At 37.9% G+C, this 15,626-nt stretch overlaps 2 protein-coding genes across 2 annotated transcripts in view; both read right to left on the bottom strand.

Annotated features, from left to right (window-relative positions):
• Window positions 1-3,237: 3,237 nt before the first annotated feature.
• Window positions 3,238-15,618, bottom strand: LOC146469740 (uncharacterized). The gene is made up of 9 exons (XM_085122893.1): window positions 15,437-15,618; window positions 10,040-10,426; window positions 9,207-9,608; window positions 8,002-8,232; window positions 7,269-7,427; window positions 5,899-6,171; window positions 5,029-5,229; window positions 4,573-4,612; window positions 3,238-4,161 (listed from the first exon to the last, which is right to left on the bottom strand). Exons 1-9 carry the CDS (start codon window positions 15,480-15,482, stop codon window positions 4,125-4,127), a joined length of 1,776 nt encoding a protein of 591 aa, XP_084979019.1. The 5' UTR covers window positions 15,483-15,618; the 3' UTR covers window positions 3,238-4,124.
• The window catches only part of LOC146469738 (uncharacterized), a 51,209-nt gene continuing 38,820 nt past the window's right edge, over window positions 3,238-15,626 (bottom strand). Inside the window, exon 10 of the mRNA XM_085122908.1 lies at window positions 3,238-4,023. The gene's annotated coding sequence lies outside the window, so the exon portion shown is untranslated. The remainder of the gene's footprint in view (window positions 4,024-15,626) is intronic.

Raw genomic sequence — 15,626 nt, 5'->3', positions numbered from 1 at the left:
GAAATTTTAGACCCAAAAAAATACATGACTTTTATACCCTAAAGATGCAATCTTAAGAACAGTATACATACTGCCTTTCTGCCTTTCGGATCTTGCAGGAACTTTGGCTTGAATTGCGTAAGAACTATTAGCCTGGCAGAAATTCGAACCCAAAAAAATACGCGCAGATTTTTCAGACCCAAAAAAATACATGGTTAAATCTTCAACCCCAAAAAAATACAGGAGTTGAAAATTTTAGACCCAAAAAAATACGTCGGACCCCCCTGTCATCTTTATACCCGAGTATCCCCCCTGGGAGCCTCCGCCATTCCATATCATGCGCTGTCCGCTTGGTACGCTTTGATACTTGGCTACTTTCACAATTGTCCTTCAGGAATAAAATTCGTACGTGCGCCAGTTTTGAGAAAACGTTGTCAAGCTATATAGCAAACAGCACAATAAGGGCTAGATTCTGACAAAAATACAATTTTAGTGATTTTTAATTTTATTTTCTAAAATATCGGGATCGGGTAAACTCTCCGACGAACGAGGCCTGTTGGATTGAATTTATCGGATATTAAAACGCCTGGCAAGAACGAAATAGCTGCACAGCGTTATTCACAAGACATTAATAAGGCTTTTCCGATATTTTGATTGGTTATCGAGATATCTGAGTTCAAAGTTAGAATAGCAAAAAAATTATGTAGACGTGTTGCTCAAGCCATGCCAAAGTTAGTTTGAATTTAAAAATTCCTGCGCGAGATTTTAGCTCTTAAAGTTTCGTAAACAACACATGCCTCCACAGGGGATTATATCACTCGATCGTACTAAATGCCGCGAGCTAGTGAATCAGCAACACTCCATGGAATCAACAACACTAGCATATAATTCTCGTTAAATTCCAAAGTCGCGAAAATCCGGAAGTATGCAGGTCGGCAAGTCTTCAGGGTTGTCCTTCAAAGTAGCCAAGTAGCCTTAAAGCGTACTAAGCGGACAGCGAATGATGTGGAATGGCGGAGGTTACACAATATTACTTTCAAAATGAATTGGGAAAGGCCAGTATGTTAAGTCCATCAAGTCTGAAAGTGTGCAGGTCTGCAGGTCTGCAAGTCTGCAAGTCTGCGAGTCTGCAAGTCTGCAAGTCTGCAAGTCTGCAGGTCTGCAAGTCTGTAGGTCTGCAAGTCTGCAAGTCTGCAGTCTGCATTTGTCGCACACCGTATTTAGAATCTGGTGAACATATCACGTGTACCACTGCTCAAATAGTTTGAGAAACCGTGTGACTTCCCACGCAGATAAATTGCCAAGTTAATAATCACCGCATGACGACATGAAGTACGAACAACCTATTTTACAGGCACTTGTTTCATTGTCCTTCAAGGCTTCTGGCATATCGTAAATTAATTCAGATTTTTGGAATCCATCGATAACGAACGTTTAGCTATTGGTCTTAACTGAACACAATCTTTGGCATGCAATTGGCAGAAGGACATATACACCCGATAAGAATACTCTAAACCAGTGGCTAGTGTTTTCCACGCACTGATTGGTTGCTCAACCTCCAGAAAGTATTCGAAATTCACCTTCCTGCAATGTCCCGGACTTCGCGCGCGCGTCTTTTGCTCCAAAGTGGTTTGTCACTTTCTAAAAACATTATTTACCGACCTCAGAATTGGGAAAGTGTTTGTAGATGTTTACTTCACATTCAGGTTGAAAACCTGTATAGCGACAAATACGTCCAGATAAGGGAAAGTATATATATTTACTGGAATCAAATTAGTACTGAAGCTCATCCTTGGTCAGAGTTTCCCTGCTCTACACGACGAGGAGCTGTAGCTATCGAGTCAGAACTTCTGACCAGTGTATTAACCCTATTCATATTTATGTTGGGACTGGGGGAGGGGGTCTGTATATTTCTCAATTTCGCTCAGAAACCGCCGAAAACCAAGTAAAAAGTCAACGTGACGAGGTTAATCAGAGCATTTCTGAAAAATGATAAAGCATCCAAAATTGGGCAAACATGCTATTGAAACCGTGTTGCCATGGGCCCCAAATGATTGCCCATGCAGAAAAATTTTAGGATCGGCTACGAAGATCACTGACAGTTGCAGTAATATTAAAACAACAATGAATAGACCCCGCTTTCAGTGCAAATATTTATTTTAATGCAGCTTTCAGTTTTAGAAAATTACAATGAGCTTTGTTTATTTGTCGACAAATAACTACAAGAATTGTGTATAGATATTAAAGAGGTTTAGAATCGCATTTACGACAAACTGCAGAAATGGCCATGTGACCATGTTTACCCAATATTTGCCGCTCGCTGTTTTCAGTTTCTCAATAAAATTGAGAAGTTTTCCGGCCTTTCGCATCAAAGGTCACGATTATTTTTGTACTATTCTCATTTGTGTTATTTTTCTTTAAAGAAAATATAATCACGTTTTCCGTTTGCCTTAAACGCGATTCTAAACTCGTTGTTACTATTCTACTTTCCAATAGCACTTTTACAAACTGAGGCGACAGTTATTGTCGCTCTCCCTTCCATACATAAGGGGGATTTGTAAATTTTTCACCCTTTTTTTTTTTACCAGAGTTTGGTCCTTGTTGAGTGGATGTAAAATAGTTAAATAAATATTAACAATTTAAAAAAATAATAATAATAATAAAAAGAAACGTTGTGTTCGGAAAACATTGAGGCTCGTGATTTCGGTCTGTGTCCCGGGAACCTTGTTTTCCGTCCAGCCCGTATATACTTTTTTTGACTATATACTTTTTTTGACTCAAAGTTTTCAAAAAAAAAAAAAAAGTCTAATTCACAGTACATCAATTTCAAATCTGTCAACGCAATCGCCGAGGAGAATCTATTTGTCAACCTTCTCAGTTGGGACAACTGTATACAATGTACAGTCAAATTCTATTGTTCTCTCTTAAAAAAAAATTCTCGCGGTCTGATCTATTTACTTTCTGAGCATATATACGATTTTCCCTGGGGAAAGAGCTAACATGTCGAGTTTCCCTAAGACAAAATCGAATAATTTGTGACCACGGCTATCATTCAGGGCAGCTTATCTTAAGTAATGTTTTGAATATGGAATATAAATCACTTCATCAGTGTTTTGCATAAATATAAAGAATAGATATTAGTAGAACAAGGTCGGCAAACTCTACTAGGTTTCTTTTTTCCTTTTCCTTCCATGTTTTTCTTTCTTTCTTTTTTTTATTGTTTTGTTTTTATCGTGTTTTGTTTGGTATTTTTTGTTGTTGTTCTTCTTCTTGCTGTTGTTTTTGAGAACAAAAGGAAAAGAAAGAAAGAAAGAAAGAAAGAAAGAAGGAAAGAAAGAAAGAAAGAAAGAAAGAAAGAAAGAAAGAAAGAAAGAAAGAAAGAAAGAAAGAAAGAAAGAAAGAAAGAAAGAAAGAAAGAAAGAAAGAAAGAAAGAAAGAAAGAAAGAAAGAAAGAAAGAGAGAAAGAAAGAAAAGAAGAGAAAAGAAACCAAAAGCTTTTCTCCACGCTAGTAAGTTTCTCTACGGATGCTATTTGAAGGCCATCGATCTGTTGCTTGGTAGAAACAATACAATAAGAAATCTATGAATCGCTTTTTCAAGTGCAACCACTCTAAAACTACAGAACTACAGAACGAATCTTGGACAGCAAGGTAGGTCACATAGCACGCATAGCTTGGCTTGATATATACACTGCATGAAACATAAGGAGATACGACGCATGGGGACGCCGGTGTATGAGGAGTGTCTAATGACCAGTATACATTTGAGATCTTGTAGTGGTGTATAGAGAACCTGGTACAAGTGTATAAAATCCGTATATTTCTTGGCATACCCTGACGTATAATAATTCTTATACGGACCTAAGACGTCATGCTACGACACTCCTTATATTTTCCGTATATTACTTTGTGCATTGACTGTACACAACATGAGTAAGGGACCGTGTACCGATAATTTCATTCAGTGATATATTCAAGTCCACATGCTCTTCGTTTCCATTAATTAACAAACGTCTATCCGTCGTGTGGTGCCGCTTCTGTACACCTAGCCTTCTGAGGTGCTGCGATTCACGAAATTGGACGCAAGACCGTACATTAATATTTATATACTGGAGATTTTCTTTGATGTGAAATGCAGACACACTGTTACAGTGGATGTGGATCGCATTCACCCCTTTCTTCCCTGGAAGATAGAGTTTGGCAATTAACAACACGTTTAGCACTAGTCTCCAAACCATGGAGAAAAGCTAAGGGCTTGTTTATACTTATGAATTTTAATTTCCCGTACTAAGATTTATCTTCTCGTGCTCGCGCTTATGCTTAGCACTTTGATTCGAAGGATCACATTTGGAAAGTTAAGGAAGGAACACAAGTTCACGAAAATACTGGTGCTCGCCAAGAGAGGATGTCTCTTGCGTCCGCCATATTAATATTTGCCATTATATGGTGGTCAAAGTTTAAAGTTACTGCTTTTGTGTGTATCCTTTTATTTTTACAATGTTTGTACCAATCTTTCGTTGCGTCTCTCTTGAAAACAAGCCTTTAATTTGAGCTCAGACAAACAAAATAAGGCAAATTATTGTTGAAAACTTACCCATCCGTTTCTCCCTGGGCCGTACCATTTGCAGCTGCATCTGTAGCGAGGATATTGTAAGTGGCAATGAAATACTTTGCAGTTCCATTAAGAATAGGATGGGGTTTTTAACGCAATAAGAGTTCAATTGAGCGAGTTTTCGGAGACAATAAATATGTTTGCACAATGGCGATTTGGATATCAAAGTTCATATGAGGCTGATTGTTAAGAAATAACAGTTTTATATCTCCAAACACAGGATAAAATGATGACGTTAGTACTCTCACAACTTCACAGTCAAAGAAACATAATTATACAGTCCTTGTACGTTGTATGCAAACACAATTCTATTAAGCTGGTGAACGTGATTTTTTTTTTTTTTTTTTTAAATCATTGCAGCAACCATAGCTGCGTCGCTACCACGCTAATAACGTGCTAGTAAACGGATTAACAAGTGAAAACAAAAGTTATACTTACATTTGCGCCTATCGCGGCAGCAGGATTGGTGGCACAGATATGTTATGCCACGGTCATTAGAAAAACAGTACCAGATATCAATAACGATGACGATGACGAATACGGCGCCGATAGAGCCGAATACAATGCCAATTATCGCGCCTTTTCCGAGTCCAGTTTTAGAAACGTTTTCTTTGGGTTCTGTGGGTTTTTCTTTGGGTTCTGTGAACAAGAAGAAGAACGAATAATAATAATAATAATAATAATAATAATAATAATAATAATAATAATAATAATAATAAAATGCCGGGATCTCAAGTCAGTAGGTGGCTTAAGAAAAACTGACTTAAGTTAAATTAAGTCGCATTTTACACCGATAAGAACCCAATACCTAGCTAAACACAATACAATTAAATACTGTTGGAGCCGCCAAATCAGACCTCTAGGGCTCTGTAAAAGTATTAACAGATGTTATGGGTGAGGAATCAGTAGCAGTCGGCCAGGTCAATGCAATGAGTCACACGCGCACAGTTTGCTGCGTGTTATTTTTTATTTATTTATTTTTTGTTTGCTTGGTTTGTTGCTGTTGTTGTTGTTGTTATTTTTTTGTACCTGCACTCAAACGCGTCTACTTCTTCGGAAATTTGCTTTATTGTTGATAACTGAAGTATGTTAATCTTCTTTAGACAGCTGGGAGTAGAGTCGATAGTTTACACGTGCGTATCATGGGGAAGAAGGTTAGGGGTGGGGGGAGGATGGGGGAGGGTGGGGGGGAGGTCGAGTGGTACAACTGTAGTTTGATTTAATTACTTTGCGCTCGATTTGCCAAATAAATACTTTCTTTCAAATTATTAACTCGAGCGTATTGCATCTTTTACTGGTATTCCATACCTTTCGGCAATGGTATTATCTTCACTTCAACCCTGTATCTGTCAGATCCAGCAGAGTTAGAAGCCTCGCATACATATATTCCTTCGTCTGCTTCAGAGGCATTCTCACGCATTAAGTTAGTATGCTGACCAGTATGGTTTTGAATTACAAGATCATCCTTTCTCCAGATTACAAGGGGAGTAGGAACTCCTTCCGCTTTGCACTTCAACAAAAGCACTTTCCCTTCATGTTCAGTGACTTCCCTTTTGCTTTTTGAGGTAATTTTGGGTGGCACTAAAAAATAAATGCAAATACTTAGTTTAATCAGCTGAGTTGATAAAGTGAATTGGGCATTGCAAAAAGATCATATAGTTTTTAGCGCTAGCCCTTTGGCGGAGCGTATAATGGGTTTTGAGCTCTGTGTAGTTTATATGTTGAGTAGTAGAGCTAAGCTAGTGGTTTAAACAAGGTGAGTTAAAAAAACAAGAATAAATGAGTTGAATAAGCATTAGCTGTTTCCTTAGGTTTAAGCATGGCGATTTGAAAAATGAATTTTCTTTTAAATTTATTTGGCTTTCCGTGTTAAACTGGTGAAGACAAAAAAATGGCTTTTACATTGAGGCTTTCTGTTTTTTTAGACGCGGAATTAGGTCCCATAGTGTTTTTGGCTTGTGAACAAGAGTTTCCCTCGGTGTCGCATGAGCGCATGAGCACATGAAGCTATGTAATAATTGATATGTAGCAGACCTGTAGTTTTTGTTAAAGCGGACACTTTGGTTTTTCTTTATATAGGGTGCGTTCACGGTGGCCATGTTGGAGGAGCCAAACAATGAAATATATTTGCATAAAAATAAAACTTATTTCCGAAAGGAAAATCATTCTATTGTTTTGCTTTCCAAGACGGGCCGCCGTGAACACACTCTATACGTCCTTTGTGACTACCAATGCTTTTTTTGTGAAATTAAGAGGTACTTTTGATTTCCCGTAATTCGTAATTTGTTAGAACTCACTGTATGTCGTGTTTTTTCGCCTTCGATTTGAACTAAGAACCAGGTTCAAACCGTAATATCTGCTGTCCTGTGTTGCAGTTCGAATCAAATTCAAATTAACGTCAGCCCGAGCTTATATTTAATTCATCGTAGCTCTAAAAGCTTACAGAGCGCTTAACTTCAGTTGATTTAACAGTTCTTTTGTTTTCCAAGGTAGAGAACGATATATCATATGCGTTTTAAGCTATATTTTCCGTTTGCATTTGTTCTTTGTATGGATGACTTATACAGAAGCTCTGGCGTTGAGGTCATGAAATTATGCCATACTTTTAAAGAAAAGTAAGTTTAAAGTATCAAAAAATGAGCTGCGAGCCTCATGACTTGATATAAACATTTACTTACCACGGGAATCAACAGTTAAAGTTACAAAGTGCCTTTCTGGCGAAGTGGAATCTATGATTTTCCTTACGGTGCACTTGTAATCTGTGTTGTCACTGGTTTTTACATTGTTCAATTCCAGCGTGCCATTCACAAACATGTTTGTACGGTTCGCATAAGGACCTAAGTGAATAAACAGAAATACAAACAAACATCTACATTCACTTGGAACCTACACGTATTTGTAATTTTAATAGACGAATTTTTTTCACAGTTCTTATCATCTTAAATATACCACTACTCCAAACGCCACCACAAGAAATTATATAAATAAAGTGCTGAAACCGTAAGAGCTCTAATTCCAACCTCAATGTATAAAAATTTGAAACTTTTTATTCATCCTTTCTTCTGCTTCTAAATTTCACTTTGTTTAATCTGAGTTCTTTTGAACATCATTATGAAAGCGAGACTAAGTGCAAAGCTTTTTATATGAGTTTAGGTTGCTAATGAGGGAAAGCTTATTTTTTGCATATGATAATGAAAACTATGTACGAAGCCTCTCTTTGATGATAAGGTTCAAAGGAACTCGGAAATGGTCTATTTTGTTGGTCTTTACGCATGTAAAGTAATCGATAGGGGCTTAATATGATGCCTTTGAATTTACAATAACTTGAACGCCCTACCGCACACACACACATGCAAAAAAAAAAAAACGCCAAAGCACTGGGTTATGGTACTTAATTGTTAAGTTTTGTACCTGTATCTTTCACTTTAATAAAACCCGTGCTGTTCAGTCCTGCCATCCATGCCCACTTTGTATGTTCGTCGTTACAGATTTCAGAGTAACAGTATGACCAAGTCACGTATTTGAATCCACCATCCCGTTGAATAGCCTTTGCCAATTCCGGGCAGGGAAACTGCACATGTTCACCAACTCGCACATGGAAAGATTTCTGCTTAATTTGTCCCTCGTATTGTTTCCTGGGATCTAAATTAAAATCACGGACACCAAGGGTAAAAGACAAACAATGATATAGACCGTGTCCAGACCGGGGGGCGGGGGGGGGGGGGGGGCGGATTCTTTCCCCCTCATAGTCTGAGCATAACTCGTTTTTAATATTTGAGCAAACGAAAAGAGACCTTGAGAACGATTTGGTGTAGCATACTAGGGTTCGCTCAATTTGTTGTTACCATGGCAACCAATATTTGACAGGAAGATTTCGCAATGATCGGAACATCACTATTTTTATTATAAAAAAATTTAACTTTCTTACAGCGAATTTCATCTTTTTTTATCGTTTTCGTATTTTTCGTTTTGATTACTTTTTGGTTAATTTTTTTTCTGAGAAATCCAAGATGACCACCATTTTCAATTCATGATGTAATTCCCGCGTGGTATGACACCATCGCTTTCCGTTATGGACCTCAAGGGAAATATCTTTGGACGTCAGTAATACATCTCCCCCACTCCCCTGCCAAGAATCCAATCCCAGCGCGCTAAAAGAGAAAGCACAGCCAAAGGGATAGCAAAAGAACCCTGCGTAAAAATAGTCAGTCACTTTTCACACTAAATTCGAATGTGCTGCGTTTTTCCCAAAACAACAACAGCAACAACAACAACAAAAAAAAGACATAGGACGGCGTTTTTTGCAAGATAATTCCTGTTTTGTTATTGTTATTGTTGTTGTTGTTGTTGTTGTTCTTATTTAAATTGACTCGAGAACAAATGTTTATAGCTGTTTGAGTCTAAAAGTTTAAAATAATAGATGCAAATTACAATAAAAAAGAGAAGAAATCATGAGGTAAGCAGAATCAGTAGTTTGAGAGAGTCAATATTTACCCATTCACTACAAAAATTCCGTTTGACCGTTGGCTTTGTTTCATCAATCAATTACTTGAGGAAGATTCCAAAGTGACGATCAAGTTGAAATGGAATATCTACGTCAACTAAATACCACATACTTTTCACGTGTGTCTGGAGGTATGCACCGAGCGATCCTTTGTAGGGGCCAAAGTACATGGTGCATCCAAACGATCTTCTGTCGGATTCTCTTACATCTTTTATTTTGACTGACATCATTGAAGTATTGCTGGTCTTGTTGAACCACGTCTTGGCGTGGACTCGTCCTTGGTATTCTGGCACTTCCTGATCGAGTTTCGGGTTGATGATGATGGTTTCATTCCTCGTCAGAGTTAGTAAAGTAAGGTAGATTCCCCCACGCTCCCAGATTCCAACAGCAACTCCATCGTAGACGAGTTTGTCTTCATCGCCCACGTGGAACTCGCATTGGAAAGAAGTATTCCCCCCTAGTGCTAATGACAGGGGTGGTGAGAGTGCGGATGTGATCGCAGACTTTCCCTCCTCTGTATTGAAAAAAATGACATTTTTAGTAATAATTACATTTGTGTCGGCTATTACAATAATTTCCTTCTTAAATTAACAATACATATAAGCCTTATCTAATCTTTGATTAACTTGTCTATTATTGCTTAGAGGATAAAAATTTACCTTAATTTGATACTTGCTAAAACACATTAATTTTACAAACGTGAAAGATTAATTGTCTAGTCCTGTTAACAGTTATCTAACAAGCTCAGATATGTTTGGCAACGAATGCCATAAAAATCGGAAATAAGTTAACTAATTATTTTTATATAAATCACATGATGGTTTGCTCTGAGTGCTCTAATTAAGACCACTATCATGTTTTGGATAAAAATGCTTTGTTAATTATTTGTTAGAGTGTTTTCCAACACACTGCAAAAATCCCCGCAAAAATGCATTTTTAATTTACCTTCAACGCGGAGACTAAGAAAGTCTGACGGAGAATCTTCCATATCGCCAAATTCTAGTCGCATTCCGTAACTCATCTGGTCTAAGGCACTAATATGCGAGATTTGGAAAGCTGCAATGGATTTTGACAAGTCTCCGTTCCATTGCACACGGCCAGCCAGTGACGGTGCCTCTTCTTTGAGCGCAGGGTTCGTAATAATCCCACCATTCTTTGTTACTGAAAGGATATATGAAGCGACGTATCCATTCTTCCAAACTCCAAACACCACTCCTTGGAAATCAGGCCTTGACGTTAACCGTTTCTCGAGGGTCCATTGAAACAAAGCATTTGACCCTGCAAATGCTCTTACAGGGTCTGAAGATAAACGGAATATCTCCCCTCCCCATCCTGTATGGTGATAGAAAGTTATAGAAGAATAAATAAAGAAAGGATAAATTACACACATTAGTTATACAGGTTAAGCCATATTGATTAAAAGATTCTTCAATGACTTTTTTAAGCTGTGGAAATGATGATAACGAGAAATAAAAGTACGTTAAAAGTGCTTAACCCTAACACGGCAATAAAGTTGGGTAACATAGAGATAGTATATTGTTGGTATTTTGAGACATTAAAAATAAGCAATGTTTGTGAGAGATGTAACTTCACATAAAACTCAATGGAAGTAAACAGGTGCTTCCTATATAAGCTAATAGCTCATAATGAAAAGTAAACAGAAATTTGCCACTGAAAACACAGATTAGCTGGAATCTTTGATGCACAGTTTTTGAACGCTTTTACTCGTGGCTATTTAGTTCTTATTAACCGAGCGGGAGGTCTGTATGGGAGATCACCAGAGACCGAGAACAAGATTCTCTCATACAGACCGATCTAGCTCGGTTAATAAGATGTTTATTACATGGCCAAACAGGAAATCAAAAGGAAAAAAGTTTATTTGTTCCCCTGCGCGGGCTCAAGCATTTAGCTGGCTTACTTCTGTCACGAGTCTCCAGTGCAAACGGGACAAAAATAGCTACAGCCTTGTATAAACTTCGTCAATGAATAAAGACAAAATAACCGTTGTTTTGCTGCAGGCTCAATGAAAATTTTCTAAAATGCGACCAAAAGTGCAACAAATTTTAATGCCTGTCTGTGCCGCGATCGCTCAGCGATCAGTTCTCATTCAGCCTTGCGATCTTTGACTGATCGCCACAGAAAACGTTAATGTTGAATGTGCAGCCTTCAAACTTGTCAATATGTGCTCCGGCAAAAAATGCCTGAGGTTGGATTTATTGGACTGTGAAGACATTTTGCTGAGTTGTTGTGGAGGCACTGACTTGGTTTTCTTCGAACTGAGTGGATGTATCTGGTCCACGATTCAAGATAGTAGACATTTCTCGCTGTCGCTTGAGAGATGCTGAATGGTAGCTGTCGAGGCTTTTCAAATTTTTATGACCACTTAGCTGTGCAACGAAATTTGGCTTAACGTCTGCTTCGAGGAGTCGTCCAACACTGGTCTTCCTAACGGAGTGATTAGAAACCTTCTTCTTGTTTGTTTCATCGAGTTTGGCTGAAGCAAAGGCGTCTTTGAGGAACTTGCCAATTTCATTCTTTCCAAGGGGCCTTTCCAGCTACCATACTTCTGCATACTTTCTCACTTGGTTTTCGTCGGTGATTTATGGCGAGATAAAAAGGAACATCTGGATCTAACATGGCTTCGGAACGATGGCTTCGAAACACTTTGTAAAATTCAACTGGGCATCTTGACTTGTTTTTGCTTGCATACGCTTTCGGATCAAAGGCTCTTTGATGGCCGCCATTTTGTCCCGTGCGTGTTTTGCTGACTCTTTCTGACTTCCACACAAGGTATTCAGAATCGGTTTCTGGATCATTGGCGAAGCCTACATCACCCCAACACAGCTTACCGGCTCTCATCTCGAGCTCTCCAGCCGAAATGGAGGGAAAGAAATCACCACAAAGCCCTTTGTAATGATTTAGGATCCTGAACACCGAACTGGCCATTTTCAAGAAGTGCATCTTCTTCAGCTTCAGTTAGCTCTCTTGTGGCATTTGGACGGTTTCCTTTTCCTTGGCGAACCAGGTTCTTTCGTTTGGCAGCAAGAACCTCTCTGGACTTGGAGAACTCGTTACCCTTAAGAATGTTGATTAGACTTCCTTCTTCATGCAAGTGGCGTTGAAAAATTCGCTGGAAGCCGCTCAATGTACACGGTTCGTTTTCGGTGCCATCTTGTTTACGAACGGAGATAAAAAATTTAGACAAAAGAAGGTCGAGCTCATTGGCAGGTATGTTTTCAGTTGCTCTAGACTCTTTTATTGACTCACAAAACTTCTTCCATACGTTTAAGTCGCTCTTAGTCTTGTATTGAGTGTTTTTTGATTTTTGCGCTGGCAAAAACTTCTCAATTTCGACTTCATCTTTGCTCGTAGCTTTCTCTGCTGGACTCAAATTTGCCAACGTTTGCTCATTCTTTCTACCTCCTTCCACGTTCAGGGCTACTGGTTCTTCCATTTAGTACTGTATTAACAGGAACAAGCCATTTTTTTTTTCTTTTTTTGTTTTGTAATGTTTTGAGGACAAATGTTACAATAAGAACGGTCTAGATGCCGGTCTAGTATGGAAAATCTAGACCGCCGTCGATATCGATTTTAGCCAATTAAGTTCTTGAATTTGATCGTTTCCAGTCCTTTTGAGACACGGCCATATAATAAAATGACATATAAAATATGGTTAGAAATTTGGCTTACAGTAACAAGTAAATCTGAACATACCGTCCTAGCTTTCATCGCTGCTTTCAACTACCCTCACGCAACTCGACGTCGTAGGCTTTTTTTCTCCTTGTTTTCGGATTTTCTTGTTCTACGAATTCGATCAGTTTCTTATATGTGATGTCGACAAATCTGCTTGAGCTTGTCTTCATTTTAGAATAAACTTAACTTCGACTCCCAAAAAGACCAACTCAAAAACTTCCAAAAGACCAAACGACAGCCAAACGGCGGAAACCCTTCGGAAAACCACAAGTGCTTGACAGCGTGCGAAAATACTGCGAGCTGATTGGTCAAAAATGATATCACACATGTGTGGATAAAAATGATATCGCCACTGGCGGGATAGCGTTTTTATCGATTTGCTACTGCACGGTATACCACTAAATTTTAAATAATAATATGAAATATCTATTTTCTATGAAACTCGTCTTGTGGTTAAAATCATGCTGAAAAACATTAGATGTTTCATTGTTTACATTGTAATTTTAGTGCTCGGCAGTTTTCGTAAACAGTGGATTGTATTTTCATTTTACGCTTTAGAATATGAGGTTGAAAAGACTAAATAATTTACCATTTAATGCCGTCAAACCAAACTTTGTTGCCTTTTATGTATTTTTATTTTTAACAGCTGCCTCGTTTATCGAAATAATTTCCTCTTCGTGGCGAAACGGGAAGCCATCTTGTTTCGGCTGCTCGGAGATAAATAGTACTTGGCTAATCACTTCCAAGCTAGCCAATCAGCGCGCGTGAAAAGTACTATTCGCTTGTGTGGTATATATTATTGATAACACATTGGATGCAGAAAGATGAGCTTTAATATTCATGGCTACGATGTTTTCTGCTTAATTTTTATAAAACAGACTGTTTTCAATCTCAGGTCAATTATTAACCAAAATTGACCTTGAAGTTTCTCTTTCGATAATGGAATTTTTTATAAGAGTTTGTCATTTTACAAGATTAGAAAGATGGGAAGAAAACGATTTCAAACATGAAGTTTAAATTACTTAAGGCTTGACGCAAATCAAATACCTCAAGCTTATCAATTATTTAGATGTGAACCTCTGGTTATATGAACAATTCAGCTCACAAGTTCTACGTTTTTTGCAGAGAAAAAGATCCTAATAACTTGAGTGCGAATTGTTCTTGCAATATATTTAAATAGGATCATGATTTTAGATTGACGAAAAGTTAAAAGATTGTAGAAATATAAGCTGTAAATAAAATCTTGAGATATGCAGCAAGCGGATTAAGTAGCTTGAAGACTGTGTCACGCGAGCAGCTGTCCTGTCTGATCTTGAAATAATATAATAATCGAATATTTATACAGGATAACCTTTCAGCATAGAATACTGTTATCAAAGAAAACGATTGGCCAAATGAATGGTTTGTTGTGATAAGGTACCTTATGATCGACCCTGTACTGAAAAACTTATGATCATCTTAAACAAACTGGATCAAAAAACTAAACTAACCGCTAAATCCGCTAGCGAAAACGCGCTATTTCAACAACAGCGAAGCAGGCCAACAGAATGACTATTAAAGTATAAATACAGAAAAAAAAACTACAAAACAGAACTGTCTCGTTTCTTCACCAGAAACTGCAATTTTTTGCTCAACAGTGCTTGTACTGTGGACAGAAGCTGTTTAAGTTTAGTTGGAGGCATGTTGTTTCATAACTTAAATTTGTATAACGCCTTCTACAATACCCTTGATTTCTCGGAAGTTGGAGGGTTGTTAATGATTTATGATAAACGTCCCCTACATTTTTCTCATAGTTCACTGTTAAACTGAATTTATTATCAAAAGTCCATAAATTGTTTCCAGAACATTACTTTCAGTTCCTTTGATCTAACAAAGTATAGGAATAAAAAGTTATTGCCTAGTTACTTAAGCAACATTAAAATACAAAAAAATTACCGACATGTAAAAGGATTATACGAACCACAGATCGCTCTATATGACACTACCGAAAAACGCCTCACCGACAAAATAAACGGGTTCAAGGAAATATGGGATAATCTGGCTTGTAGAAATTGCATAAGAAATGATGAAATTTCACCGATTTAGCTAATCTAAAAACAACAGTGCAACAGATTGCCTCAGAAAAATACTTTTTTTTAATAATTTGATTGATACGCACGTAGAAGAAACCGCTCGTGGGCCTGCGTAATTTAGGCCAAGTATCTGATTTCGCGTTTAACAAAAACGTTAGGTTAGGGCGAAAACGATAAAGTGAAGAATACTTTTAAATGGAGTAAACTATGACTAAATATGCGTGAACATCGATTCAGTTCAAAGCGATGGGTGGAGAAGAAGAGCTATGACAGTTGCATCTGACCATGATTCGAGTCAACTTTTCTTATAATGATCTTTAGCTGCATTTGGTTGAGAGGTTGTTCTATCTTTGTCAGAAAAACACCAACATAAACCTTAAGTAATTTGGCGATTTCCGAAACACTTTTCTTCATATGAAATAAATTGTGATGGTATGTTTTCTTCATGTTCATGAAGTCATGTTTTTCATACAGACAAAACTGACAGAACTACGATAAAGATACACTAAACCATGCACCAACGATGTAGGTTTCAGTCTGGACTGGTATGAATCTATCAGTGTAAAGACTGGCTTACCTTCATGAGCAAATGAAAAGAATAGTAAAGCTAATGTTGTCCACATGATTTGATATTTGATGCGCCTTGAGCACTACAGAGAAACTAGCTGTGAACTGACGGGGCTCGACTCAAAAGAATTTGAAGGAACAGAAGGCGGCCGAACAACGATGACATCTCCTTGACCCAGTCCACTCACGGGCTATAACGG

Source organism: Pavona decussata, unplaced genomic scaffold (assembly GCF_977016875.1).
Source record: "Pavona decussata unplaced genomic scaffold, jaPavDecu1.1 SCAFFOLD_119, whole genome shotgun sequence".
NCBI lineage: Eukaryota > Metazoa > Cnidaria > Anthozoa > Scleractinia > Agariciidae > Pavona > Pavona decussata.
Note: the sequence above shows the minus strand (reverse complement) of the source record. Positions and strands in the feature narration are given on the sequence as shown.

Coding starts and splice junctions, on each gene's coding strand:
- LOC146469740 (XM_085122893.1), bottom strand. CDS start 15,482: ATGTGGACAACATTAGCTTTACTATTCTTTTCATTTGCTCATGAAG. Junction 9,609..10,039: donor TCTTAGTCTCCGCGTTGAAG/GTAAATTAAAAA, acceptor TTTTCAATACAG/AGGAGGGAAAGTCTGCGATC. Junction 6,172..7,268: donor TTTAACTGTTGATTCCCGTG/GTAAGTAAATGT, acceptor TTTATTTTTTAG/TGCCACCCAAAATTACCTCA.